The 27,096-nt window shown below is 35.0% G+C and overlaps 3 protein-coding genes across 3 annotated transcripts; 2 read left to right on the top strand and 1 right to left on the bottom strand.

The window, feature by feature from the left end:
• Positions 1-1,097: 1,097 nt before the first annotated feature.
• On the top strand, positions 1,098-2,188 carry LOC132048226 (protein IFH1-like). The gene is made up of 2 exons (XM_059439133.1): positions 1,098-1,787; positions 1,895-2,188. The coding sequence occupies exons 1-2, from the start codon at positions 1,278-1,280 to the stop codon at positions 1,946-1,948; spliced, it is 564 nt and encodes a 187-aa protein (XP_059295116.1). The 5' UTR covers positions 1,098-1,277; the 3' UTR covers positions 1,949-2,188.
• Positions 2,189-11,237: 9,049 nt separating this feature from the next.
• On the top strand, positions 11,238-17,561 carry LOC132046251 (26S rRNA (cytosine-C(5))-methyltransferase NOP2B-like). The gene is made up of 17 exons (XM_059436830.1): positions 11,238-11,676; positions 12,382-12,551; positions 12,631-12,694; positions 12,784-12,917; positions 13,014-13,097; positions 13,185-13,259; positions 13,395-13,466; positions 13,552-13,625; positions 14,077-14,129; positions 14,716-14,825; positions 15,104-15,172; positions 15,248-15,322; positions 15,856-15,948; positions 16,043-16,122; positions 16,202-16,301; positions 16,750-17,075; positions 17,183-17,561. The coding sequence occupies exons 1-17, from the start codon at positions 11,409-11,411 to the stop codon at positions 17,241-17,243; spliced, it is 1,908 nt and encodes a 635-aa protein (XP_059292813.1). The 5' UTR covers positions 11,238-11,408; the 3' UTR covers positions 17,244-17,561.
• A 1,140-nt stretch (positions 17,562-18,701) lies between these two features.
• On the bottom strand, positions 18,702-26,121 carry LOC132046250 (universal stress protein PHOS32). The gene is made up of 2 exons (XM_059436829.1): positions 25,240-26,121; positions 18,702-18,977 (listed from the first exon to the last, which is right to left on the bottom strand). The coding sequence occupies exons 1-2, from the start codon at positions 25,952-25,954 to the stop codon at positions 18,958-18,960; spliced, it is 735 nt and encodes a 244-aa protein (XP_059292812.1). The 5' UTR covers positions 25,955-26,121; the 3' UTR covers positions 18,702-18,957.
• Between the last annotated feature and the right edge of the window lie 975 nt (positions 26,122-27,096).

Raw genomic sequence — 27,096 nt, 5'->3', positions numbered from 1 at the left:
GTGGCTCCGCCACTGTTCATGAGTGAATAACATTTTATGGACGTTTTAGCAATGCTCTACACCTACGGAATTTCTAATTTTCATACGTGTTCAAAAAATACGTAAGAATACATACTAAAAACCGAAGGGGGGGTTAACATCTATTATATGTATATAAAAAATTAATTTTAACCTTTTATATACAGTATAATTTTTTACCGAGAGAGTTCGAACCCCCTGGAGCCTACCTTCTACGACATTATTAATGTTTGGACCCTCAATGTTACATCAACCGTCACTAAGCTGGGCCATAACTCATCCTTGTTCGTCGAAAAAAAGCAAGCAAACAAACCTACTATTTATGATGCCATCTGCATTTGGACATTTGGTTTTGGTACACTTTTAATATAAAAAAATATTACATTGCGGAAAATAATTTTGGAATAGAGGTTATGTGTATTGATTAACTTTTCCAGAAAAATAATACTACTGGAAATATTACTGTTAATTATTCAACATAGTTTCATAATTTAGTATTAGAAAACAGACGCGGTAAAGTTGATTACAGTGCCATTTAAATTTGATAGACATATGTAGAAGTGATAATTAATGGAAGACGACAAAAAAAGTGAAAGGAAAAAGAAAAAAATCAGGTTAAAAATTAAACAGTGTTAGCCATTACCCGCCTTCCTTTTCTATCCATAACTATATCACACAGAACTACAACCAAAACTAATCTACTTTTTTTCTTCAATTTATGTGCCACACTTTCCTTTCTAATCATATTATATTTGTATATTTGAAAACAATTTAATTTTATAAGATGTAATTTCATACGCACAATATTTAAGGTTTAACCACAACTTTCAAAAGTACTGCTTTTTTGAATCATCTCTAGTCAAATAATGCCACATAACTTGAAATTGAGGGAGTAGATCCTTTCTTGGCTCAAGAATTAGCTTAACACTTGATTCAATCTATTTTTTGTTAGACATTGACAAAACTTAAAAAAGGAAAAGAGGGGTGGGGTTGATGACCTGGGGGTTGCGGGGGGTTTGTGATGTGACTCCTCTAGTTTTCTTTTACCTTTTCTATATAAGGGCAAATGTGGGTTGTAGTCTTGTAGGCATTACTATATTTTTGCAACATCATAGCCTGAGTCTCCACTCTTCAGAGACCTAAGGATTGACCCAAATTTCATATACAAAAAATAAAAATCTTTTCTTTCTTTAGTGTCCGCCTATATATGTGAGATGATATAGCAGAGAAGAGGGGAAAAGAAATACAACTATCTAGCAATGAAGAAATGTGAGTTATGCAGTTCAATAGCAAGAGTATTCTGTGAATCAGATCAAGCAAGTCTTTGTTGGGATTGTGATGCAAGAGTTCACACAGCTAATTTCCTTGTGGCTAAACATTCAAGAATTCTTCTGTGCAATTCTTGCCAATCCCTTACCCCATGGACTGGCTCTGGCTCTAAACTTGGTCCCACTATTTCAGTATGCCAGACTTGTTTTCACAGAAATAATAATGATGGGGCACATCAAGATCATGATCATAATGATACTGAAGAAGAAGAAGATGATGACGACGACGACGATGATGGAAGCAGTGATGGTGATAATCAAGTGGTTCCTTTGTCTTCTTCAACTATTGATCAGCCTCGTCCTCCGTCATTGGCGTCAAGTTCTTCAAGTAGTGAAGAATCCACTAGCAGATTTTACAGGAGAAAAGTAATTGGTGTCTCCAATTCAAGTATTAGGATTTCACCTAACAGAACAGAGGAAAATGTTCGATCCCATTATTGTGTATGTCTTTAATCACTATTCCTCTTATTTTTTCTTTATTAAGTACTCACACATTTCAATATTGTTATCTAAAACTGTTGTGTGTTCATTTTGTTTTGTATTTTCAGGGCATTTCAAGACCTGAAGAGAAGGTAAAAAGGAGTTCATGGTCATGGAGATAAAGCAGGGAATTTTTCGGATCAAAAGCTAATTCTGTTATCTGATTGATGAAAGAAAAAATATTGGCAGTGATGATCATTGTATGAATAAATCTTGAAGAGTTGTAAATGGCATGTGAGTTAGCTAGTCTTTCTTGTAATTTCCATATAGCTGTTGACATCAATCTTAGAGTTCTTACTTGGAAGTTACATGTATTACTTCATAGACTAAGAATTCTTTATATTTATCCTTATTTTTCTGGATGTGAACCTGTGTTTTATTTCATTTACAGCGTCTTTATTATTATTTTGGTTTAGCTGAAAAGATAAAAACCAGATGCAGCCGAAATCAAGAAGAGGGAAAATGATGATTAGGACAGGACATCTCTCAATTATAGGTGATGATGATTGAGAAGTCATGGTTTTACTCATGGCAAGCAAGAATGATTTTGCACCAAATACAATAAAGAATGCACAACATGTTGCTCATTGCTACATCAAGACAGAGGCTAGTTCAGCTTAATTTAACAGATTATAAAAGATCAGTTTTTAGTCAAACCACGATATTTTTGGAACCGACACTTCTCTTCTTTCTTAAACCTTCAAGAAATCACAACTCTTCTGATAGTCCAGAACTATATCAAGATACCTATCTTTTTTCCTAGTTATTCATGGTCATGAAAACAAGAATGATTTTACAAGAAATGCAATAAAGAATGCAGGACATGTTGCTCATTGCTACAACAGATAATTAGTGGCTAGTTCAGCGTCGTAATTTAACATATTATAGGAGGTTAGTTTGTAGTACCGACTTATTCATGGCCACAAAAACAAGCTCCTACCAATTAAAGAGAGTTCTGGACAACTTGTCTTCTTACTGGCATGACGTTTAGAAATGGAGATATAAGTCTATTCTCTATGTAAGTTCTAGTTGCGTAGACTTTTATAGCTAATCAAATAATGTCAAAGAGGACCTAAACTTAATGACCAATACTAACTACCAGCAAACACTACCAACTTTATTTTGAATAATTGTATGATCTTCTTGCCTTGTTTTGTGACTCACAAGTTTCCTTGTCACTATTTCTATCTTGACATATGGTCCAATTTCAAACCAGCCGGTCCACATATCGACTCAATTAGACTCACTGAACTGGACCCCCCAAAAAAACCATAGACTGTATAACAACCCCCACCCAAGGGAAACCAACAACGTGGGCAGGGTCCTAAAATTCCAAAAATATACTACCAAGTCTCTACTGTGATAGAAGTGGGACCATTGACAAATATGTGGATGCCACTGGAATTTGGCCTCTTCTACTTTTGATTGCTCCCATCCCATGGCTATCAATTGACCTTTTGGACTCAAATGTCACAACTTGAGTAGGATTGTGCATGAACCTAAGACACTTGTCCTTTTTATTGAAAGCTTTGCTCTTTGGGTGTAGCTTTTCATGCTCCACAAGTTTTCTACACATCCCTTAATTACCCTAGCTAGCTAGCTTTTAAAGAGAAATAATGCAGCAGTGTGGTTATTGTTCATTAATAGCTCAAACTTTTGCTTTTTCCCTCCGGGATATTTTATTGATTTTGCTAAAGTATATATTAATCTCATCTAAAAATATAAGCTATTAATGAAAGGCACTTCATTTAGATGATTAGGGGTTTAACATGTTCAACCTAGTACATAGAGATATTTTTGTTTACGAGTTGTGGTGGGACTATTGGTGCCAAGATCTTATCTTAAAGTATAAAATATTCTTTTGGTTTCTTTCCATATATTTTTATAAAATTAGTGTCGGATCAATTTGCATGCACTTCCACTGTTCGATCGTGTATCTCCAGTAATCTCTCATCAATATAGGTGATGAGAAGAAATTATCATATGTAATTTCTTTCGTCTTTGCTTGAACTTGGAATTTAGTCCCATGATCTTCATTTCTGCTTCATTAACTGTTAGGTCAAATCCCGGGTGCCCATCTATATAAGACACTTTTATTAAGGTTAAAGCGATGACGGTCTAATTTTTATAGGGTTAAATATAAATAAGAAATATACGATTGAAAGACAAGGTTAACATCTACTATATTTACATAAAATATAGTTTTAACCTTGTATACGCAGTGTAATTTCGCGCTGAAAGGGGTCCGGATGAACCCCTCATCCCAACCTAGCTCCGCCCCTGGGTTAAAGGGTAGATAACCAATAATCTTGGGATAAAAAAAAAAAAATTGAAGTTAGCACAAACCAAAGTTAAGCCGAATATAAAAAGTGGCATTACATGTGCTGAATTATTAAGGTTTCATTAGATTATGTCAGGGTGGAAGATTTAGTGACAAGCTGACAGCTAACCATATTTTGCTGAGGCTAAAGGACATATGATCAGAATCTTAGGATCGTAATCTTTTGATTAGCATGCGAAGACTTTAATCATGACGCTTTTTATTAATCTATACTACTAAAAATATATGAGCAGTTGAAGATGAGCATAAAAATGAGATTAACTAGACTCGGACATATTAGAACCAAAGCTTTCGACATGACCACGTGCATAACAGTAACACAGACCCTATTAACAAAATTAATTGCAATTTGCTATCAAATTCACGACATCCCCACGTGCCCCGCAAATACTAGCAGTAATTTAATCCCAATTTGTCATATTTTCTAATTAATGTAAATAATTAAAATTTAGCTTATGCAACTGATAGGGTAAAGAGCTTTTATACTTTAATCAATGCATGTTAACTGACTGTAACAGATTATTTACTCATTTTAGGTAACTAATCGACTCTTATCATAGAAAGTTACTTGTAATTTTCTCTTATGTGACTTAATAATGAAAAAAGTGAACCAACTCCTAAAGTGAAATAGGCACAATGAAAGAGCAATATAATAAAATGGACCAGCCAAAAAAAAAAAAAAATGATCCCTCTATAAATAATATTTCACACTATTGGCATCTAAAAGTTAAACTAATGTTTATGAATATTTCGAAAGCTGTTAACGTTCAAGAGAATTAAGGAATCTAGAAATAAAGAACTTTAAATTGTGTGGTCGTAACACATTGCGTGAACAAGAAAATTGCACTGTTTTGAGATATGTGTGGATATGGTGTTCATTATTTTCAAAACCGTATCCACCATAAACTTGTGATAAAATGATATTTTTTTCTCACTGCATCTATTGCATGCTTTTCTCAAGTCTGGTAGGCCCTTTAGATTGGAAATATCTTTAGATTCTGTTTCACCTGAGAGATTTGATTTGTGTTTTCACAACTATAAAGACATTGATTCCTGAAAATTTTGCTTTGCTTCGTTAAATCATAGCCACCCAAGTCCACATTAACAGCCTAGAATACGTCTGTGATTTTTTCTTTTCTTTTCCCTTTCGTTTGCTTTTGACAAAATAATCACAAAAAAAAAAAAAAACTGACAAGGTGGAGATCGTTTAAAGTTATACAAGGAACAATAATTCATGTTCTAAACCGATTTGGAAATTTTAACACCCCTTATACCTCCCTTCACACGTCCAGAGACGGTCACCTTGGAGCGTATGAATAACATAATAGGGGTAAATTTGGCTCAAATATAATGTTTAAAAGAAAAAGAAAAAGAAAAAAAACTTTGAGTCTAACTCATCTCCACGAGCTTGCTCATTAGGTGAGAACAATCAAATACAATATAATTGGAGACTATGAGTGTCAAATGGACAAATTAAATATATTTGGATGGATCAAATAATACTATACTATCCTGCGATGTGACACACATAAAAAAACTTTATTGAAAGTTAGGCTAACACAAATAGATGTTTTGAATATTAACAAAAGCGCTTCTCAAATACATTGATCAAACACAAGCTGCTGCATCTTCCAAAGTAGTACTTCTTCATAAATCTATTTAGACAAATGTACTTCTCGAATTAAAATAAGCAGACAAATTGGCTATATGCAATTTGATAAGTGCTTGGTTCTGCCAATATTTATATACTATTTGCATAATTGTGCCAATATTTATGTTAATTAATGATTTTTAAGTTATTCAAAAGTAAATGGATGGTACTTGAGAAGTAGGAAAGAGACAAAAGAATTCCTATCTCAATTTGGATCGTCCAAAGAGGGAAAAGGGCTGTCTAATTTTTGGACCAAGCGAGTATACATAGGACAAAAAGATGTTGGCAGTTGCTCTCTACTGATTATAATGAACTCAGACGTAAACAAGATTTGTCGCACAATAGGGATAGATGATGATTGATGACACACACTGATTTTATTTTTTCTGTAGTGTGGAGTGTCATGTAATAAAGAAGGCGGATTCTAGTTCAAGCATGCCTAAACCAAGTATACTTTAGTCTAGATCATGTCACTTTATCTACAATTACTAGATGCTTATCAATTACCGGTCTATTTCATTATTTCATGCTAACAATCATGATAAGCAAAGCAGAAAAACCTAGTACATTATCATGATCCATTTTATGTGCCTATCTTTAGCCAACAGCTGTGGGACTTTGATTGTGTAAAATTAATTGATTAAGATTTATACACTACCGTTTGAAGTAAAATCACAAAAGCAACCAAAGCGCTTTTAAGATTCATCCTATATTAATTTGAAGGAGCTCAGCTTTTCGGCACCAACGAGTCATCGATTAGTAGATTAGTACACCATAGTGTTGTTATGCTGTTTTGATTTTTGTTATCCGTTTGCCTATTTAATTCTAAGTTTTAAAAGTTGAAAAATGGTACTTCCCTAAGTTAAAAAAGTTGCCAACTTCCTTTCTTTGGCCAACAGAAATGCATAGAAGATGCTTTTGATTCACTAAAAGCATCACTCGAATTTTTGAGCTGTAATTTGATGTGTTGATGGACCTCTGTGGTACATCTGGAACATATACCCAAATTGACATTTTTCTTTGCTCATTTGGTTCTTAATCATGAGAAAGTCAAAAAGACTCGCAACCACGTACTCTTTATCTTTTTGCAATTGCTGACAAATTTCGAGTACATAATTTGAGGTCTCCATCTCCTTTTAGTGGAATAAGTTATCCAGCACTTCTTTCTTCCTTTCAAAATGACACCTGCAAAGCGTTAACACTTGGCAATATTCTGGACCTCAAATTTTTCTATTCCACACCAAAGATGCACTTACATTTCTCAGCTGGCACACTTCCGAAAATGTAACTGCAGATATTTACTTAGAAAAAACATCTAGTGATTAGGGTGTGTTTGGTACAAAGAAAAATGGTTTTTTCATAAAATATTTTCTCAAAAAATAAGTGATTTTTTTTGTTTATTTTCTCATATTTGATAAATAAGCAAAAAATATATATGGGAATGAAGTGGGGGATTGGCGTGGGTGTGTTTGGAGGGTATAATTGTGAAATGATACAATCAAGATGTAGTACCGCTTATGAAAATTGTTTTCCTTAGTTTCATTTTTCAATTTTAAAGAACTTATTTTTCTACGATCACAACACGTTCCTTATCGATTTCATTATTATTACTAATGTTATTCATAATGTGGAAATGGAGTTGTGTGCTTGCGCACTACCATATATATCAGCCATTTGTCAAATTTGATTTCTATTGGCTTCTTTTCAACTAATTTTGTCTGTCAAACTCTGTTGCACCATAATATCCTGCACTCTACGCATAAGCAAAAATTATGGTCCTGTATACAAAATAACCATGGTTATGCTCGGCCATGACTAGGGGTGTTCATGATCCGGTTTGGATCGGTTGGTACTTAAAAGATGACCAAATCATTTATGTCGGTTTTCCAAATACAAGAATCAAATCAAATCAATTAAGTCGGTTTATGTCGGTTTTTTTTTATCTTTTCGGTTTTTATCGATTTTTAATAAGATTATTATTTTTCTTAACTATATACACGGGTATATATAATACAATAGGGAGAATGGTTGGAGGAATTATAATAAAACTCAACAACTGAAACAACTATCTAGATGAATTCTGTTTGGTTTCTACTATATCACCTAAGCCAACATTCTTATCAGATAAACATGTTCCAATAGTTAAGAGTTGAAAGAATTTTGTACGCTTGAAGGAGGAGACTAAATATGATTTTTTAATGAAAATGACCTAATAATACTACTTAAGACTCTATATTACAAAACATAAGGATATTTTTCCTTATTTACAAAATATACCAACAAAATTACAAAGTATATCAGATTTTAGTTTAATGGGATCCCACGATTTTAGGATTTTTTTTTTAAGGAATAGAATCTGATTTTAAATATGGGCTTAATTTTAGGATAGTTACTAATCAACTTCTTCTACTTTTTAAAAAGATTTCTCTCTATCTCTCCCTCTCCTTCTATGATAGACACCATTTCCAGACCTAAAATTCATCTTCTCTCCTAGAATAAATTTTCAAACCAATATTACAAAGTATTTTTTATTACTAACCTGTGTATTAATTGTATATAAAAATCAGTTTGTATCGTTTTGAGATGTGTGATCATTGTGTGTTTGAAATCTTTATATATTATATAAACTGTAGTTTTCAAAAATGTTGAAAACTAATATATGTATGAAATGTGTATGAAATTTACTATATATCATTTTAGATATATGCAGTACAATGTATATGAAATGCGAATAAATTCGATATGAATTAGTGTATGAAATGTGTATGGAATCTGGTTTGTATCAATCAGAAAACTTATTATACAAATATACTTTCTCATAATCTATACATACTTTGATCAGATTTTATACAATTTATATGTACTTTATCATAATCAAAATATACATATAACTTTTACACATATTTCATGCATAAAAATTATAACGAATTTATACAGTTATACATATTGAATACAAAAATTTATACATATTTATTTTCTAGTGTATGAACTTTGTATGGAATCTGGTTTGTATCAATTACAAATTTATTGTACATACTTTGATAATATTTTATACAATTTAACTGTACTTTATCATAATCAAAATACACATACGATTTTTATGCATGCTTCATCTATAAAAATTATAACGAATTTATACAGTTATACATATTGCATACACAAATTATACACATATGTTTTCTGGTGTATGAACTTTGTGCATAAAAATTACCGATTAGAATGGACTTTTTGAGTAAAAGTTGGAGAAAATTAGAGAACAATATCCCTTAATTTTGAATGGGGAGAGAAAATTAGATGAAATAAAAGAGCAAAAGTTGGAACAATATCTCTTAATTTTGAATGAAGAGTGAAAAGTGGATAAAATAAGGAAAATAGTTTAATTAATGTGTTTTATTTACTTCTTTTTAATTTGCCTGATTCGTATAGATTTTGTAACAAATCTATTGATATATTTTGTAAACTGAAAAGTATCGTCATGTTCTATAAATATACCACTTATTATGTACATAAATGTTTTGTGCCCTTTTTTAATTACTCTATTTAAATACTGATGATATATGCCTAAGGTTCATGGGCTATATTTCCTCTGCTTTGTACTTGGGCCCAAAGAAACAATATACTACAGTAAAAACTTTCATATGCATATGTAAAATTATAATTTTTAAATATTATATGTATAATCGATTTGATTCGGGTTTTTTCAGTTATTTTTTACTTAAAATCAAAATCAAATCATATTTTGTCGGTTTTTAATATTAAAAATCAAATCAAATCAAACCTAAATTTTTTTAGTTTTTTTATCGGTTTGATTCGATTTAATGGTTTCCTGTGAACAGCCCTGCCATGACCGTCAAATGATTTGACAATATAAAACTAATTAAAGTGGTGATGGGGACAAACCAGATTACCAACAATAGCCCAACTAACTTTGATATCAATTGTCGTACAATTAGGTTTTATGCTGTCACAGAAGCGCTTTGCTATATGGTTATAATTACTTATAAAATAGAATTTAGTTTATTTTCTTTGTGGCACGAGTTTTTATGAAAACAATTATGTGTGTTAAAACATAGAATTTTCTTGAATGTGCTATGACTTGTGCTTGTTAATAGCTTTGAAATATCTCATTCTACTTTTAACTTCAAAGGGCATGCATCTAAGTTGTATTATACATCACAGAAAAGGGTTTCAATATTTATATCGCGTAGTTAGAAAAAACTCACACATAAGATATTTTTATTATGTTTAATTTATTACGCTTTTGATTAACTTCTAAAAAAAGGTTGCAATTTTTTGCCTGACGTAGTAATCGCACGGTTTGTCCTTCAAATGGATTGGTCTTTGCCCTTCAAATGTATTGGTCTTTAATTTTTGCTCTTCAAAATCAAACTTATGTCTAGCGGTGCATAAGTTCTTTGAGTGCGCTAAAGATAAATTGTGAATATTATGATGCGTAACTTATTCCCCTCTAAGCATAAGTTTGATTTTAAAGGTCAAAAATTAACGACCAGCCCATTTGAAGGACAAAAATTAAAGACCAGCACAAAATAGGAAAAGAAGTGAAAATGACCCTCGGGTAACGGAACATTAGGAATGTACTTGATTGGATAAACGAATTGCCCTTTTTTTGGGGTGGTCTTTAAATTTTGCCCCCCAAATTGCTGGTCTTTAAGTTTTGTCCTTCGCCTAAAACCCATGGGTTCCGGGTTTGAATCTCTGCCCAGTCAAAATTTTTTTAAAAAAATCGGAAGGTAGAGTTTAAATTTCGCTCTGTCCCCTTCGGCAGACTTTGTCTTGAGGCATATTTTTTTTTTTTTTTTACTTTTCAAGTCAAACTTTAGTTATCGCTTTAAAAGTTAGTCTTCTCTCTACATACTTTTAGTTATGCCTTAACTAAAAGTGTGCATACTTTTGGTTATGCCTTAACTAAAAGTCTGCCCCATAAGGCATAGCTTAGCTATGCCTTAAGGAAAAGTTCTGCCTTATGGGACAGACTTTTAGCTATGCCGGATCCGGCATAACTTTAGTTTTTCCGTAAGGAGTGTATGCTGGATCCGGCATATACGCTCCTCAGCCTTGCCTTGCAAAATTATTTTTTTATTTTATGCCTGAGCGGGGGTTCAAACACAAAACCTCACGTATTCGTCCACCTTTTCAAGGGAAGGACAAAACTTAAAGACCACAAATATAAGGGATAAAATTTAAAGACCAGCCCCATAAGAAGGGGAATCCGCGCAAAAAAATGGATGAAGTTGTACCAAAGCCCACATAGCTTTTTAACTGGGCCGAAATAACAATAACTGAAAGAATATGAAATAGTAGACCCAAACCCAAAATTGTGTCCAATCCAAATCAAGCCCTGAACTAATTCCCACACTCAGCCGCTTCCCTCCAAAGGTATGTGTATGTATGTCCATCTTTCTCAAATTTAACTGACCACCTGCCTAACCCCTTTTTTGGACCTAAATTAGGGTTTATTTGTCAAGGAGTCTTGGTGCTCACTGCTACTAACGTATAGTAATAAGGGTCTTGTTGAAATTAGGGTTTTATTTGAGGCTGACACTTTTTTGTTGCATTGTAGCAGCTAAAAATGGCTGGTCCAAAACTGGGTAAGAAAGGTGGTTCTAAATTAGTGAAAGCCCCTATGAAGAAGAAGCAAAAGAAGGAACCTTTGCCACCTAAGCCATTGGAAAAAGAGGAACTTTTTAGTGACAGTGATGGGGATTTTCAAGAAGATGATGATGGAGGGTTTAGTGATAAAGAAGAAGAAGATGATGATGAAATGAAGTCAGATTCTGATATGTCTTCTGATGTGGATGACCCCTTTGCTGCTGATATATTAGCAGCTGGTGATGCTGGTACTTTCTTATGCACCTTTTTTTAATGGTTGTTACATATCGTTTCATAATGTGTCGTATTATATTACTCCCTCCGTTTAAGTTTCAATTTGTTTGTCTGGTTTTGACTAGGCACGGAGTTTAAGAAAGTAAAGAAGATTGTTTGAATCTTGTGTTTGTTAACTAAAGGTAGGTAGAATGTACCAAAATGTCCTTTAACATCGTGGTCTTAAACATGCCATGTGGAAAGTTGGAATTACGGAGTTACCAAAAATGGAAATAGAGAATCAGGGCTAAAAAGAAAAGTTAGACAAACAAATTGAAACAGAGGGAGTATATTGTGTTGTATTGTATTGTACTGTATTGTTTTGATGAATACATTGTTTGGATCGTACCCGTCATTATATAATGCTACACATCAGTAATAAGAAAAGTAGGTTACTAGTTAGAGCTATTATAAAAAGGTAGGATAAAGGATAAAATAGGATTAATAGATAATAAGCAAAGAATAAGGTAACGACGTGATCACACCAAATCGGTCGTTACATCAAATTTAAGTAACAATCAGAACAAACATTGTATTAAAATTAACAGCAGAATACAATACAATAGGTAACAACCATCCAAACACGCTGTTAGGTGCATTGCATTGGTATTCTAATTTTACCATCCACCCGGTTTATGACTTAATAGACATTCTTATTTGTTTTGTCATATTTGCTGCAGATGATGGTTCAGATGTTAATTCGGATTCAGACGTAAATTCTGATTCTGATGCAGAAGAGAAGTCAAAACGTCTTGATGACAAAAGCAAAAGAGAAGAGGAGGACGCTGAAGCAGAACTGCAGCTCAATATTAAAGAAGAAGCTGATGAGTTCAAACTGCCGACAACTGAGGTTTGCTTAGTGTTCAACTTCTTTATTTGAGGTTTTATTTGTCTTTTATGAATGCTAAATTTGTTATTGTACTTTTTAGGAGCTTGAAGAAGAAACGCATAGACCCCCGGATCTCACTAATCTCCAAATGAGGATAAAACAGAGTGAGTTTCTCTCGTTCATTTTGCCTTTTTGAATTATTTTTTCTTCTGAGAAGTAAGTTTATCATTCAAATATGATAAAATAAATGCAGTTGTTCGAGTGCTTTCAAATTTGAAGTCATTGAGGCAAGAAGGTGTGACACGTAAGGATTACGTTGATCAACTTAAAAGGGACTTGGGTTCATATTATGGATACAATGAGTTTCTGATTGAAACATTAGTGGAGGTAATTTCTAACTCAAAGTAGTTTAGACCCTGCATCCTTTCCTTTTCAAGTTGCATTTTTCATTTCAATGGGGATCATATGTGACCTTACTTGCAGATGTTTCCCCCTGTTGAGTTGATTGAACTTATTGAAGCATTTGAGAAGCCCCGACCGATTTCTCTACGGACAAACACTTTAAAGGTCATGTTTTTATCTGCCTCTTTTCTATCCTTACCTTTTCTCACTTTGATGGTCGACTCATAGTGTATTGCTTTTACGGGATTTCAGACTCGCAGGCGGGATTTAGCTGGTGTTCTTCTTAACAGAGGTGTCAATTTGGACCCATTAAGCAAATGGTCTAAGGTACAAGAATTAACTGTGATTCTCTGTATTTACTTTGGGTTGACCCATTATTTGTCCATCAATTTGGATCTGTTATTTCTTATTTTTTCATATGTATTCTTACTTATTTCAGCATATGCATTTATGACTTTGTAGGTTGGACTTGTTGTATATGATTCTCAAGTTCCAGTTGGTGCCACACCTGAGTATATGGCTGGTCATTACATGGTATCCTGACGTTACACTTTAAAAGATGGCTTTGCTCTTAGCATGCATCTGTGATGCTTATTTCTAACAAATAACTTGCTTACAGCTCCAAAGTGCAAGTTCTTTTCTGCCCGTAATGGCCCTTGCCCCACAGGAGAATGAACGTGTTGTTGATATGGCGTAAGTGAAAAACTTTTTGTCTGAAAAACGTTTGCTTCAATTATCTATCACTGAGTTTTTCACTATTCAGTTATTTCTAGTTGAAATCTTTTTCTGATTTATTATCTTTTCATTCTCTTTTATGTATCAGTAAGAATTAACAAAGTTTGATTGTTGTAAGAGTTGTCTGGTGCATGTTTAGATAGTGTAGGGAAAAGCTAATTGAAAAATAAGGCATCATCGGTTCCTCTTTTACTTGTAATTATCCTTTCTCTCTTTAAATCAGCAGCTTTGTCTTGGATATAGCTTTGTCCGATCTTAGGTACAAGTTATGCACTTTTAATATCTTTTCTTTGAGAGGGAAGCTAAAACAGTATCTACCAACTATTTAATTGTAAGTTCAGAAAGCAGAAAAGTGGAACCTTTTTGTAACTTTTGTACTTCTAAATTGGGTAATTTTTTCATGGTATAGTGCTGCTCCTGGAGGCAAAACAACTTATGTTGCTGCACTGATGAAAAATAGTGGTATGTATTCATTTGCAGTTAATCGTGTTGTACTTTTTGCGAACGAATCCATTTTCTCCATAATGCATCCATACTTTCTACATACCCTATGGAGAATGAATTTGAAATACCTCATGCTGCGCTGGTGTCAGTATTCATTATCTCCTTTTTCTTATAAAAAATTCATTGTGTTAATTCCTTGTCCTGCTAATTTCTAATGCAGTTTACCAAAATCTATTGGATGCATTCGTTCGACTTTGCTATGCGCCCATGTATATCATTCTTAGCAAAAAGTAGTCTAGGTTAACCTGTGTTGCCAATTTGTTTGCTTGCTCCAGTGAAATCTCTTCAGGTTTTTGTTGGTTTCTCAAACAATAGATTGTATCGAATGAACATCTTCTCCTTGACGTGTCTCATATACTTGCTGTTATTTGTCCTAAACTTTTCTGACATAATAATGTTTGCCATGATATTTTTCTAGTTTCTCTCTTCTCCTTGGTTCTGCTTTTGAAGTTACTTATAAGTAATGCTTGTCTTCCGGTTAGTAGCATTTGCCATTTCAATCATTGTCTGACTGCCACTGACCCAATTCACCTTGGAAAACTAGGTATTATTTATGCAAATGAGATGAAGGAGTCAAGACTTAAATCGCTCACTGCTAATTTACATCGCATGGGGGTAACAAACACCATCGTTTGCAACTATGATGGAAGAGAGGTTTGAATTGGACTGTGTTGCAATCTTCCCTTTAGAACTGGCTGCATTTTTATTTTTATATTTGTATTTCATATGGGGACAATGGCGTTCTATTTCTTCCCCACTATGAACACTAGTTGTTGTTTGCTGAAATTGGTCTTTACTAATTTCATTGAGCTACAGGCGCTGGTCTGACAGTATTTTTTTTGTCCTTGTGTCTGTTTCTTGGTTTGCATTCTTACTAATAAGATATGGACAAAATCCTCTGATCTAATACCTTCTTTGGGGAATCATTTCAGCTGCCTAAAGTTTTGGGTCAGAACACTGCTGATAGGATTTTGCTGGATGCTCCCTGCAGTGGCACTGGGGTATGTGGTAATCTTTTTTATGTATATGCTAGACTTTGATCATGTTTAAACAGGTTAATATTGTTCTTTCTGCAGGTAATCTCCAAGGATGAGTCTGTTAAAACTTCCAAAACTGCGCCTGATATACAAAATTGCTCACAACTGCAGAAGGTATAACTGAGTTTGACGTGTAAATTTGGTAATTTTGTGTCATGCATATTTGTAGACTTGCAACGATTTTCGCCGTGGCAGGATATCATGAAAATTTCCATGAATTGGTTGCATGCTTGAGCTTGTCATTCTTCATAACAGAACGACAAGCCAGATAAAGTACATTGCCAGCATCTGACTTCTCGGGCTGTTTGAAAGCCCTGGTTTCTGAAAGTCTGTATTTTGGGAAAAATTAAGTTGAAGAAGTGAACATTATCTTCTTTGTTTCTAATGATTGATTTCATTGATCTCAATTGTTGTATAGGAGGACAGATTTTGCGTTTCTAGTTGCCTTATCGCCTTTCTTGTTTGATGTGTTATTATCTGTGCCCTCCCAAAGCAGGAGGGTGTTGGTGATGGTATTAAAAGTTTCATATCCCCCTTCAGCAGTGTTAATTTTGCTCCATGATGTTTATTTTTCATCATATATTCCCCCCTTCACATAATGTTGTGGCCTTTGACAAACCTGTTTCGTTGTCAATTATCATTTGCAGGAACTAATACTTGCAGCAATTGACATGGTTGATGCCAACTCAAAATCAGGTGGATACATAGTGTATTCTACCTGCTCCATTATGGTTGATGAGGTATCTTTCTTAATATATTATTTCCAAATGAATTTTCAGAAGAGATGGAGCCTGTCGAAGTGTTCTGACTTATTTGTCTAACTTGATATTGCAGAATGAAGCAGTTATAGACTATGCACTCAAGAAGAGAGATGTTAAGCTTGTGCCATGTGGACTTGATTTTGGGAGGCCTGGGTATAACTTGTGTTGTTTATGTGCATTTACTTAAAGGTTGTCTAATTCTACAACTAATTAAAGCTGCCTTGAATCCCAGATTTATTCGCTTTAGGCAGCACCGTTTCCACACATCTTTGGACAAGACAAGGCGATTCTATCCGCATGTGCACAACATGGATGGATTCTTTGTAGCCAAGGTATGCCTTATCCTTTGGTGAGAGTTTGTGCTGTCAATAGCTGCATAGCAAATGCATTATTTAAGAAATTCAGTTTATTGAAATAGAGATGACTTTGGACCAACTAGAAGTATATCTAGTTGAGAGAGAGAGAGAGCTCGAAAGGAGGATTCAATGTCTAGCTTTACTGGTCATTGATGTCTATTCTTAAAATTGATTGAAGTAAAGCCCTAAGTGAAGTACAAGAGGATTTGTTTCTGTTCTTTATTCCATTAAAAAATAAGAATTGCAGGAGACCAAGCCACATTAGTTATTCTGACTTAGCTATATCATCCAACTGTCCTCTAAAAGAGTTTTTTTTTTTTTTTTTTCTGTTTCGAAATGAGTTTTCCCTTTTGTTCTGCTTGTTTTATATAGTTTTGCTCATAAGCATTAAAGATCATTTAACAATCTTGTTTATTTTTCTCAGTTGAAAAAGATGAGCAATTCGAAGTCTTCGGTTCAGTCTGAAGAAATACAGGGTGATGAAAGCATCGAGAGCAGTGACCAGCAGAATGCTGAAAGGGATGACAAGCATTCAGAGCAAGAAGGTGTTGCAAAAGTGAGTGGGAAATTGAAAGAAGAAGTAGCGGTTGATAAAAAGAGGAAGAGGGATGTCCAAAAACATTCAGTTAAGAAAGGAGTTGGACAAAACAGTGGTGTAACTAAAATTGGGAAGGCGGAAAACCATTTGGCGGCAACAAGGAGGAGGGAAAAGAAGAAACCCCCTCCTAGAGAGGAAATTGCAAAAGCTAGGTACAATCTTTAGTTTCACTATCACGAGTTGGTAAACACTGATGTGCTAATGGAACAGAGTTAATTTCAGATCATATCACCTATTCTTGTCTTCAATATTTTTACAGGGAAGAGAAGAGGGAAGCTCTTAGGGAAGCAAAGCGAAAAGCCACGACGAAGAACAAATGAGTTCTCTGTAACATGGAGGGTTTGTGATACCCCAAGGATATTTTGTCTGAGGCCAGATGAGCGAATACAAAGTCAGAGATATTCTCTGGTGATGTTGTCAAGCTTACTCGGGTACTATTCACAGCTGCCAGCCAGTGGTAATATTTTTGTTTTTGGTTGATAGACTTTGAGATAAAGAGAGTTGGAGGTCATGTACGGTTTGCTTTAGAAAAATGAAACTAGGATGCATGGTGGCACGAATCCAAAATTTTTGTATTTATACTTTAATTTATTTGGGAACGAGCAATGAAAATTATAAAGAAAAAGTAGTTTGTATTCCGTCATTTCCTCCGTTATAAATTCTGTCACACTTTAGCTAGAGTTAAATATATTTGGACTAAGCTTACGTTATAATTCCCCTAGAATTCCGGGGGTTCTTGTGCTTACACTGCCACGTACTAGGATTGGAATGTTGGAAAGACCAAACTTTAGTCCGACATATAGAGGGATTAGACATCATCAACAAATTATCCATCATAATATGTCGATGACTTTAGAACAGTTTAAAGATTTGTTTCCATTTATGATGACTGCCACTTCCACACAAATTCAATATAGGTTCCAGTCAGACGAACATTTTTGTCTTGATTCAAACTTGTATCACTTGGCTAGTTTACATTTATTGAGGTTGTACAACTATTAATAAATGTGGTATCTACTCAAATTCTCTCTTTTAACCAATCCTTAGCCTACTCGTCATTCCCATACTCAATTATAACATTGGCATTCAGTCAGCGCCAGAAAGAACAGAAGGTAGCTCTGGGATAAACTTATTCACTCTTAACTAAATCCTCTTAACGTTAATTTTTCATTTGTCACATAAATCTCATATCGTGAATTAATTGTTGTCAAGTCTTGAGTACTCTAGAAAAGATAATCAAAACATATCCTCATCCACTATCCTACACCTTGTACATAATCATGTCATCAGCATTTATACCTAACTAAACATTAGAAAGTAATCCACGGGGACATCCCAAATAACTATGAAAAACATTCTCCTCCATGCCCAAGGCTAATTCGTTCTTCACAATCTAAACCAACTCGCTTATGTACTCAACTACATTAGAAGATAATAAAATAGAAGGCTTCTTTATATCTACCAGCTGTAAGTTCCAGATAAATCTACTGACTAAAGGCTCAATTTGGGATACGACTACTGTAATTGGCCTTAGGAAAGAATGAGAAGTGCCCCTTCAATACTTCAATATTCTTTCTAACTTTGTACACTATTCCATTGATGCCTGTTGTAAGTTATCTGACACACATAGGAATGTAGCAATTGCATCATGCCAAACAACCACACACACACACACACACACACACACAAAAAAAAAAAAAAAAAAAAAGAAGAAGAAGAAGCAGCAACCCTCCAGAATAAGAGAGAGTTCAAGCATAGCGGTAAATGCAATCAACATGGAACGTTGAACTTGCAAAGCAGCTTTGAAAGACAGTTATTCCACATATAAAGCAAGCACAATTTTAAAACTTAAAACAAAGAAAAGAGGCTCATGAACGATAACAATCATTCCAAACTTCACCCGTAACACAGCAGACAACAATAAGCAGAAAGAAAGTACTGAAAACCACCAAATTCATATTCCAAATGGCACATGCCCACACCAAACCAAGTCCGTCTTGCCAGTACTCAATCATCTCTGCACCTTCGACTTATTCAAGAAGCCTTCTCCACATCTGCATCATGAGGAGAGCTTTCGAATCAGCAATGACATCCAGAATAGCAAGTGAAAACATGATTTACGTTTATTTGATGGAACAAGAGGACATTGTTTAGACGATACTAAATCTAAGCGCAGAAAGAAAGGCCTGTTTTTGTAGGGTCTTACCCTTTTGGTATGGGTAGAGAGCCGGAATTAAAAAGGAAAAAAGAACTCACAAGGAAGAAAAGATACCAAAAGCTCATGAACAAAGACGCAAACAAAATCAAAGAGAGAGAAAAGAGGACAAACATTAGAGAGAAAAGAGGACAAACATTCACACAATTCCTTTTTATGCCTTAAGAAGCCATTTGATAACATTTCTACTTTAGCTTATTTTTAAAGCTTTCAAGAAAGGCTTCATAACAGTTTAGATGTGCGGGGCTTTGTGTTGTCCAGCGACTATTGGTAAAATAAAGGCTGGCTGGTTAGAAGCAGTCATTAGAAATAGAAAAACTCACCTAATAATATTTTTCTATCACCTATTATCTGAGCTATCTGAGCTTTTACATTTGTTCCTCTAAGGGAAAACTTTTATAGCACAGTCCAACAAAGATCTGATATTACCCAAATTATCTAGTCATTCAGTATTTTTATCTTTACAGCACATAATTTAATTCACTACTTAAAATTAATACTAAATACATCCATTCCATCTTTTTCAGAAGAAAAAAGTAATAACAAGAAGAAGAAGAATTCCATCTGCATGATGACTGTGCAGAATCACTTAGTGGTGTGCTAAAGAACTGCATAGAGCATCAGCTACAAATCCTTTATTACAGAAATATAAATGAGTGTCAAATTCACTAGACGTCTCACTTTCCAGAAAAGTGAAAGATGCAAGAAGTAACAAATTCAAGAGCTGAATATAATTCATGGAGATCACGAGATGCCAAGGTGGTATAAGACATGGATCAAAAGCCTGGTTTTCAACTATGGTACATCCGAAGCCTATGCTAGATGTCAGTTCTGAAGAAGAAATGTTTTCAAGTCGAATGGTAGCATCAGAGGCACCTTACTGCAGCTACTTATATCAAGTTCACTTCTCGCAAAAGTTAGGGGTAAGGTTTGCGTATATCCTACCCTCCCCAGACCCACTTGTCGGATTACATTGGGTATGTTGTTGAAGGACTGATTTTGCAGAAGTGAACTACACATGCAAAAGATGCAAAGGTACGTCAATCCCTAACATGCTAAAACTTGGCTACTTTCGATAAGATCCTCAAAGCAAAGAATACAATTCATTGGAGTGACGATGATTTATAAGAAGCTATTCCTTCACAAAACAAACAAAGCAAAGAGAATCAATTTGCAGCTGTTAATCTTCTTTTACAGCTCATATAAAATAATTCTAGCCAGTTCTAATTTCCCCATAGAAATGTTTCAAAAGTCAAGATTTCATAAAGGAGAAAGTAGAGAAAACCACAAAAAGGAACTCAAATTTTTTAATAACCGAGAAATCCTCGAGGGTCGGTCGGTGGTGCACAGTTAAATACCAGGCTTTTGTCTGCAGCAGGGTTCAAACCTGAGACGTGTGCCTATTCCACACATCATGAGTTGCGCTCTTACTACTAGACCCTGCTCTACCAAAGTACCATTCCGTGAATGTTAGGGCCAAGAATTTTCGCTTTCCACCTGAATAAATCGCCACCCACCTCCCACAGAACCTCACCCCTCCTTGCTCCTTGTTGGCACTATTTCCACCCGCAACATCCACGTGCCTGATTCAAGAGAGGGATCTCTCTCTCTCTCCCCCCCCCCCCACACACACACAACCAAACCCCCACACCTTAACTTTCCCTCTCTTGTTCGTCTCCTTAAACCTGTATTTATCAGCACCATTTTCATATCAAGAAACAATGAAGTAAATAGTAGCAACACCAAATCAGACTTCAATCTCCATGGCCCCACTTTTGAAATGACATTCTTTCCTCGTCACTCTTATTGCACCTAGATCCTTGTCAGTGAATTTTTTTTATGTTGTCTACATTTCTTCCTTTTCCATCTAAAAATAATTGGATCCTAGGTGAAAAAGCTTCTTTCGCTAGGTGACCTAGGGAACAGGCTATCTAATGGTATTAGAGGACTATATCTCATTGACCAAAACAAGACGGTCCTTTTTTCACAAAGAACTAAAATAGGACGATCATTATATGAAGTTCTTCACAAACTTCTCATATATGCTATAGGTGGTAGAGTTTTTTTTTTTTTTTTTTTCCTGAAAGGGGACTCATATGCTATGGATGGTAGTTTTGGCCATTATGTTATAAAACTGATAAATGTGAAAGAGAAACCAAAATAGTGGAACAGCTAAGACAGTTTTTTCTCAACCACTTCCAACAGATTATTTCAAAAGATCCCAATTATCAAGTATTAAAGACGTCAATTGTTGTAATGCAGCAAAGTTGGTTCCACTATATTTTCGTTAATTATGGGAGAGAGTGTTAAGTTATACAAGGAGAACTACATAGTGAAAATAACTGCAACTAGATTATCATAATTAGTCCAAGAAAAATATTAGCAAATTTCTCACATTAGGAAATTTCAGGTAGAAGAGATTCAAATAAGTATCAATAACAAAACAGATCAGCCCGTTGTGACACAAAATAGTCCATTAAAACATGAGCAAAGGGTTGACTTCTCAATGTATCTATTAAAGGAGGAGATTCTAAGCAATAATATTAATGAGATAAGTCTAAAGAAATGGGCATTTAGAGGTGAAAAAGGACCTACATATAACACCAGCCTCCATTGTCATCAAGGAAACAAGAAATAATCATTTTCAGCTACATTTTGGTGGTAACCACAGTAAAAGAATAAGGAACTTTAAGAATAGCATTTACACAATTCAAAGCCATAAATTGCAAATTAGACCAACTGGGTTCATTATACAACTTCCATAAAATTGCAGCGAAAGAGTCCCATTAGTACTAGGAAGAACAAATGCTTAAAGCAAAACTCAGCTTTAGAATCTATGCTAATTAGGAAAACCACATATTGACATGCTCCCTCTGTCCCAATTTAGGAAAACCACATATTGACATGCTCTCTCTGTCCCAATTTATGTGGCACACTTTCCTTTTTAGTCTGTCCCAAAAAGAATGTCACCTTTCTATAATTAGAAACAATTTAACTTTAAAATTATCCTTTTATCCTTAATGAAATGACCTATAGCCACAGAAATGTCTAAGGTTTGTTTTAGACCACAAGTTTCAAAAGTCTTATCTTTTTTTTTTTTTTTTTTTCTCTTCTTAAACTTTTTGTATGGTGCCACATAATTTGGAAAAGAGCGAGTATAACCATGTCTTCCACCAAACAAAATTATGTATAAGCAGGATAACCGAGCTTGACGAATAAAATAATCTCCTCAATGTCATCAGAGAACTCAAGTGAGAGCGGACGGGATAAAATAGCCAGATAAGAGAGAACTAAGTCTAGTGTGGACTTGTATTGCAACTTTCAGTTGATATTTGTTGATGACTGAGAGTGTTAGTAATAGTTTTGGTGGTCGGAAGACGAGGGTTAGTAATAGTTTTGGTGGTCGGAAGACAAGGGTTAGCAGTAACCAAAAAAATGGTCATCATAAGGAAGAAGTCTAATTTTTCATCAAAAAGGAAAGAGGGTCCAAGATCATAGGTACAAAGGTAGCAAAACTTTAGTGAACAGAACAAGGTAGCAATAAGCTAGCTATATATGGAGGCATTATCCACCTGACTGCTAGTACTAGCATAGTTCATTTTGCAGTTCCTCCTTTGTTTGCCTCAGAGGTTCTAGAGTTAGAGAAATCAGGAACTACATATCCTTGAAGCATAACTATATGTAATGATGCTACAATATGTTATGTTTCCCTTTAATATAACAATATTATCTTTTGCAGCAAAAAGTACAATAGTACAATTGCAGGCTGATAAGCATACGATCGCTTTCAAAATAAAATGCTTCTGTTCTAGCAATGAGAAGGCATAAGCATGATAATCAAGGAGAGGATAGGAAAACTAGGCTGATTGAATGTGCAGAGTAATTGTGTTCTAGAGAAGGAGGAGAAGGAGACAGAGACCGAAGGGACTATTATCTATGGAGGGCAATGGATGCACACATAGCGAGTTACATATCCTAAGAAGGTTGTGCTCGTCTTGGATTTGGCTGTCTTTTGGGCTGGTCAAGCCCATGTGAAGCCAACGTTAGAGATGTTTCTGTCAAGAAAAAGAAAAACATTAATGTCGAATTATTTACGCTTTAGAAATCCCAGTTCTGTTTGCTCTTCCTTTGATGTGCATGTTTCGTGTAAATATTGAAACATGTACTCTCTTAAAAAAGTTAAGTAATATTTACTAAATTAACCATGATGATATTTATACTCCAAAAGTTCTTCCCCAACAATTCAAATGCAGCTAATGGTGTACCATCTACTGGACTTAAGTAATAAGTTTATATGACACATATACCAGCTCAGAAAAATGTCATATCAACATGGTTAAAAGAGAGAAAGTCATAAGACACGAAACCAAAAGAAAAAAGAAGCAGATCATCAAACTGAAACGAATGGCCAAAAATTGTATACCACAAAGACTTCACCACGGATAACTTGTAATAAACTACCCAGACTCTTTACCATTAAACTAATTTCTATCCATTACGGCAAAATCCAAACAACTAGTTTCATACCCAAATAAATAGAAGTACCCAAGCCCTGCTCACAGGCTACAACCCCAAAATATTTTCCAACCATAAATACATTAAGCCGGTAATCAACAACCTACAACAACAACAACGTACCCAGTGAAATCCCACAATGTGGGGTCAGGGGAGGGTAAAGTGTACGCAGACTTTACCCCTACCTTGGCAGTAAGGGGGCTGTTTCCGAGAGACCCTCGGCTCAAGAGAAAGCATGGCAAAAAATGTCAGATAAGGCCAAGCAATTCAAAGCAGTATGAAAATGAAAATAACGAAAGTGAAAAAGCCATGATAAAACAGTCTGGAAAAAAAGAGCAGTAGCTAGCTACCACAGATAAATAAGATAATCGAAGTACAAGAAACAACATATAGTGGCACAAATCAAAGGACCAGAAACTAAAGAGCAAAACTGCGACTACTACTACCAAAGGATAAGCGGGACTACCTACAAACCGTCTACCCTAATATGAGTCCTCCATAACCTCCTATCTAAGGTCATGTCCTTGGTAAGCTGGAACTACGCCATGTCCTGCCTAATCACCTCCCCCCAATACTTCTTCAACCTATCTTTACCTCTCCTGAACCTGTCCATAGCCAACCTCTCAAACCTCCACACTAGGCATCGGTGTCTCTCCTCTTCACATGCCCAAACCATCTCAGCCTCACTTCTCGCATCTTGTCCTCCACCGAGGCCCCTCCCACTTTGTCCCGAATATCTTCATTCCTAATCTTATCTCTCCTAATGTGCCCACACATCCATCGCAGCATTCTCACTTCCGCAGCTTTCATCTTCTGAACGTGAGAGTTCTTGACTGGCCAAACTACATTTTCCATGGGATTACTTACTACTAGCTAAGCTGGTTGAAACACCAAACTACATTCAGCCCACTTTCTAGCTGATAATCAAACACCTGGACGGAGTAATTACAACCTATATTGCTCTAACTCTTCAAAAATCGGTGCACGTCGGATCCTTCAAAAGTAGAGCGTTTTGGAGGTTCCGACACGGGTGCTGCAATCCGAGCATAGATTACAACATACCACTTTCACATGCCTTAAAAAAATTCAAAAGATAAAGGTGCAAATGCATGAACCCTCAAATAAAGTGGCAAACCTTTGAGGTAGTACTCAACATCCAATCTTTCAAACTGAGCAAAATGGTAACTCTTTGATCAAACGGAACTTACATCACTAAACAAAAACAACAACAAACAAACCCAGTGTGGGGTCCGGAAGGACAGTGTGTAAGCAGACCTTATCCTTACTAAGAAGCTACAAAGGCTGTTTTTGATAGACCCTCGGATCAAAGAACGATGAAAAAATAGGCATAGCAACAAGCAAAAACAATAATGAGATAATAAGATAACCGAGGCTAAAGAAGCAACAGGTAGTGATAGTAATCTAATAATAAGGAAATACAAGAATCAAATTAATGCTCCGAGAAAGTGAAAGAAATACACCCGACTACCTTCCAACCTACTGCCCTAATTCTCCAAACAAACAAAGACCATACATAATCAATGCCTACATGCAACGAAATAGAAATCATAACCTTTAAGATATACCTGCAGCTTTATCAGTGGCATCATGGTATACAGGTTCCTCCTCAGGCACAGGGTGAAGCACATCTGTCCCCACTTTCCCAACCGATTTAACCGAATCACCTTCATTGCCAGTTTCAGGAACCCCATCTTTATCATCAGGATATCTAACAACAACAACAGGACAAACACAATGATGCACACAATAATCGCTCACACTACCAAGTCTCCCACCTTTGTTACTATGCCTTGATGCACCAAACCCTCTACTCCCCATTATCACAGCACTCAAACCCAACCTCTCAACTTCAAGACACAACCTTTCTTTCATATCATGATCCTTAACAATATGAATCTTGAATGGAATATTCCCTTCCACTAATGGTTGTGCTAAATCATTAGATTTGTTAGTAGTGAAGTTATCAAAATCATCTTCAAGTTTCTGTTGTGATTCTTCATTATCTGGAGTGTTATCAACAGAAACATCAATAGCACCCCAATCAGCACCGTAAAGAACGGAAGTTGGACGGACGTGAAGGAGAATAACGGAGTCACCTGGACGGAGGTAATTTTGGACGGCCCATTTAACGGCGTAAGCACTTTCATCGCTAAGATCAACGGCTATAGCGATCTTACGATTGGTTCCTGAAGTTGAAGGGAAACGTGGCGATGCTGGTTGATGCATGATCGCCGTTAATGGACGGTCAGATTCTGACGCTGCCTTTTTTGGTGATGCCATAACGGAAAACTTGAAATGTGTATTTTGTGTGTGTGTTTTTGTATATTGTTGAGTTCTTGAGAAAGATTTTATGGGGCTGTTTGGGAACAAGAAAGGTTACAGGAATTAGCTGGAATGGAGTGTACTAGATGGATGTTCTTTGCACTTTTTTTCTTTTTTCCTTTTTAAAATATTTTGACTTTTGGCTAATCCTATCCAATAGTACGTTACACTTGGATTATGCGGTATTTAATTACAATATATGTGTTTCTTAAAGTTAAATCCATACTACCAGTTCTTTCATTTCTTTGTATTGTTAACCGATGTCGAGCGCCAAGGATGGTTCAAAATTAAACCGTAATCGATAATTAATTGGGTTATTTATTTATTGCTATTGCTATCGGATTAATGGTTAATTAACTAATTAAAATTTTATAATTAACAGTCTATTAATGCGGAGGTGAATTACTCAATTTTCTTATCGGGTAAGAGCCTATTTGGATTAGTTGAAAAAAGTGGCTTGTAAGCATTAGTGGTTAAAGTACTTTTAAGTGCTGAAATTTATTTTAAAAATAAGTAATTAAGTGTTTGAATAAAAGTACTTAAAGGGTTTTTAGAAGTAAGAGTTGCATTGGAATTAATAGAAAATATAAGAGATAAAAAGATAAAGTTGTTGGTCAAACTAAAATGGCTTTTAAGCCAACAAAAAAGTTGAGGTTGAGCAATTTTTTGGTTTTGACTTATTTTAAGCGTTTTTTAATTTAATTTAAGCTATTTTCTATTTTTATCAAATACTTAAATAAGTTAAAAATGACTTATAAACTGATTTGATCGACTTATAAGTCAATCCAAACGGGCTCTAAATCATTAAAAATTATTATAATTACATTTTTACCACTTAATAAGCTTAGATGAAAAATGAGAGTATAGCATCCTGGTTCCAAAGTCAAAGCTTGTCTCCAATTAAATAATAAGACAAATCTAAAAAATATGAACAGTATATAGATTTGGTTTTGTCTTGCACCAAGTGTTCGTGAAATTTCTGAAGAAGAGCCTTCAATGATTTTGAATAAATACATATGTTTGCAAATTGCAATTGCAGGGACTACTTTAGGCCAATCAACTGAGATAATGTACGAAATTAACCAGACAATTCTTTGTCT

Source organism: Lycium ferocissimum, chromosome 2, assembly GCF_029784015.1.
Source record: "Lycium ferocissimum isolate CSIRO_LF1 chromosome 2, AGI_CSIRO_Lferr_CH_V1, whole genome shotgun sequence".
NCBI classification, from domain to species: domain Eukaryota; kingdom Viridiplantae; phylum Streptophyta; class Magnoliopsida; order Solanales; family Solanaceae; genus Lycium; species Lycium ferocissimum.
This window is presented reverse-complemented; position numbering and strand designations above follow the sequence as displayed.

Bases quoted from the DNA above. Each gene is read 5' to 3' on its own strand.
- LOC132048226 (XM_059439133.1), top strand. From the start codon at position 1,278: ATGAAGAAATGTGAGTTATGCAGTTCAATAGCAAGAGTATTCTGTGAA. The intron at 1,788-1,894 runs GTATGTCTTTAA...TTGTATTTTCAG, and splicing joins ATGTTCGATCCCATTATTGT to GGCATTTCAAGACCTGAAGA.
- LOC132046251 (XM_059436830.1), top strand. From the start codon at position 11,409: ATGGCTGGTCCAAAACTGGGTAAGAAAGGTGGTTCTAAATTAGTGAAA. The intron at 12,695-12,783 runs GTGAGTTTCTCT...AAATAAATGCAG, and splicing joins CCAAATGAGGATAAAACAGA to TTGTTCGAGTGCTTTCAAAT. The intron at 15,949-16,042 runs GTATCTTTCTTA...TTGATATTGCAG, and splicing joins GCTCCATTATGGTTGATGAG to AATGAAGCAGTTATAGACTA.
- LOC132046250 (XM_059436829.1), bottom strand. From the start codon at position 25,954: ATGGCATCACCAAAAAAGGCAGCGTCAGAATCTGACCGTCCATTAACG. The intron at 18,978-25,239 runs GTATATCTTAAA...CTCATGATGCAG, and splicing joins TGCCACTGATAAAGCTGCAG to ATGTGGAGAAGGCTTCTTGA.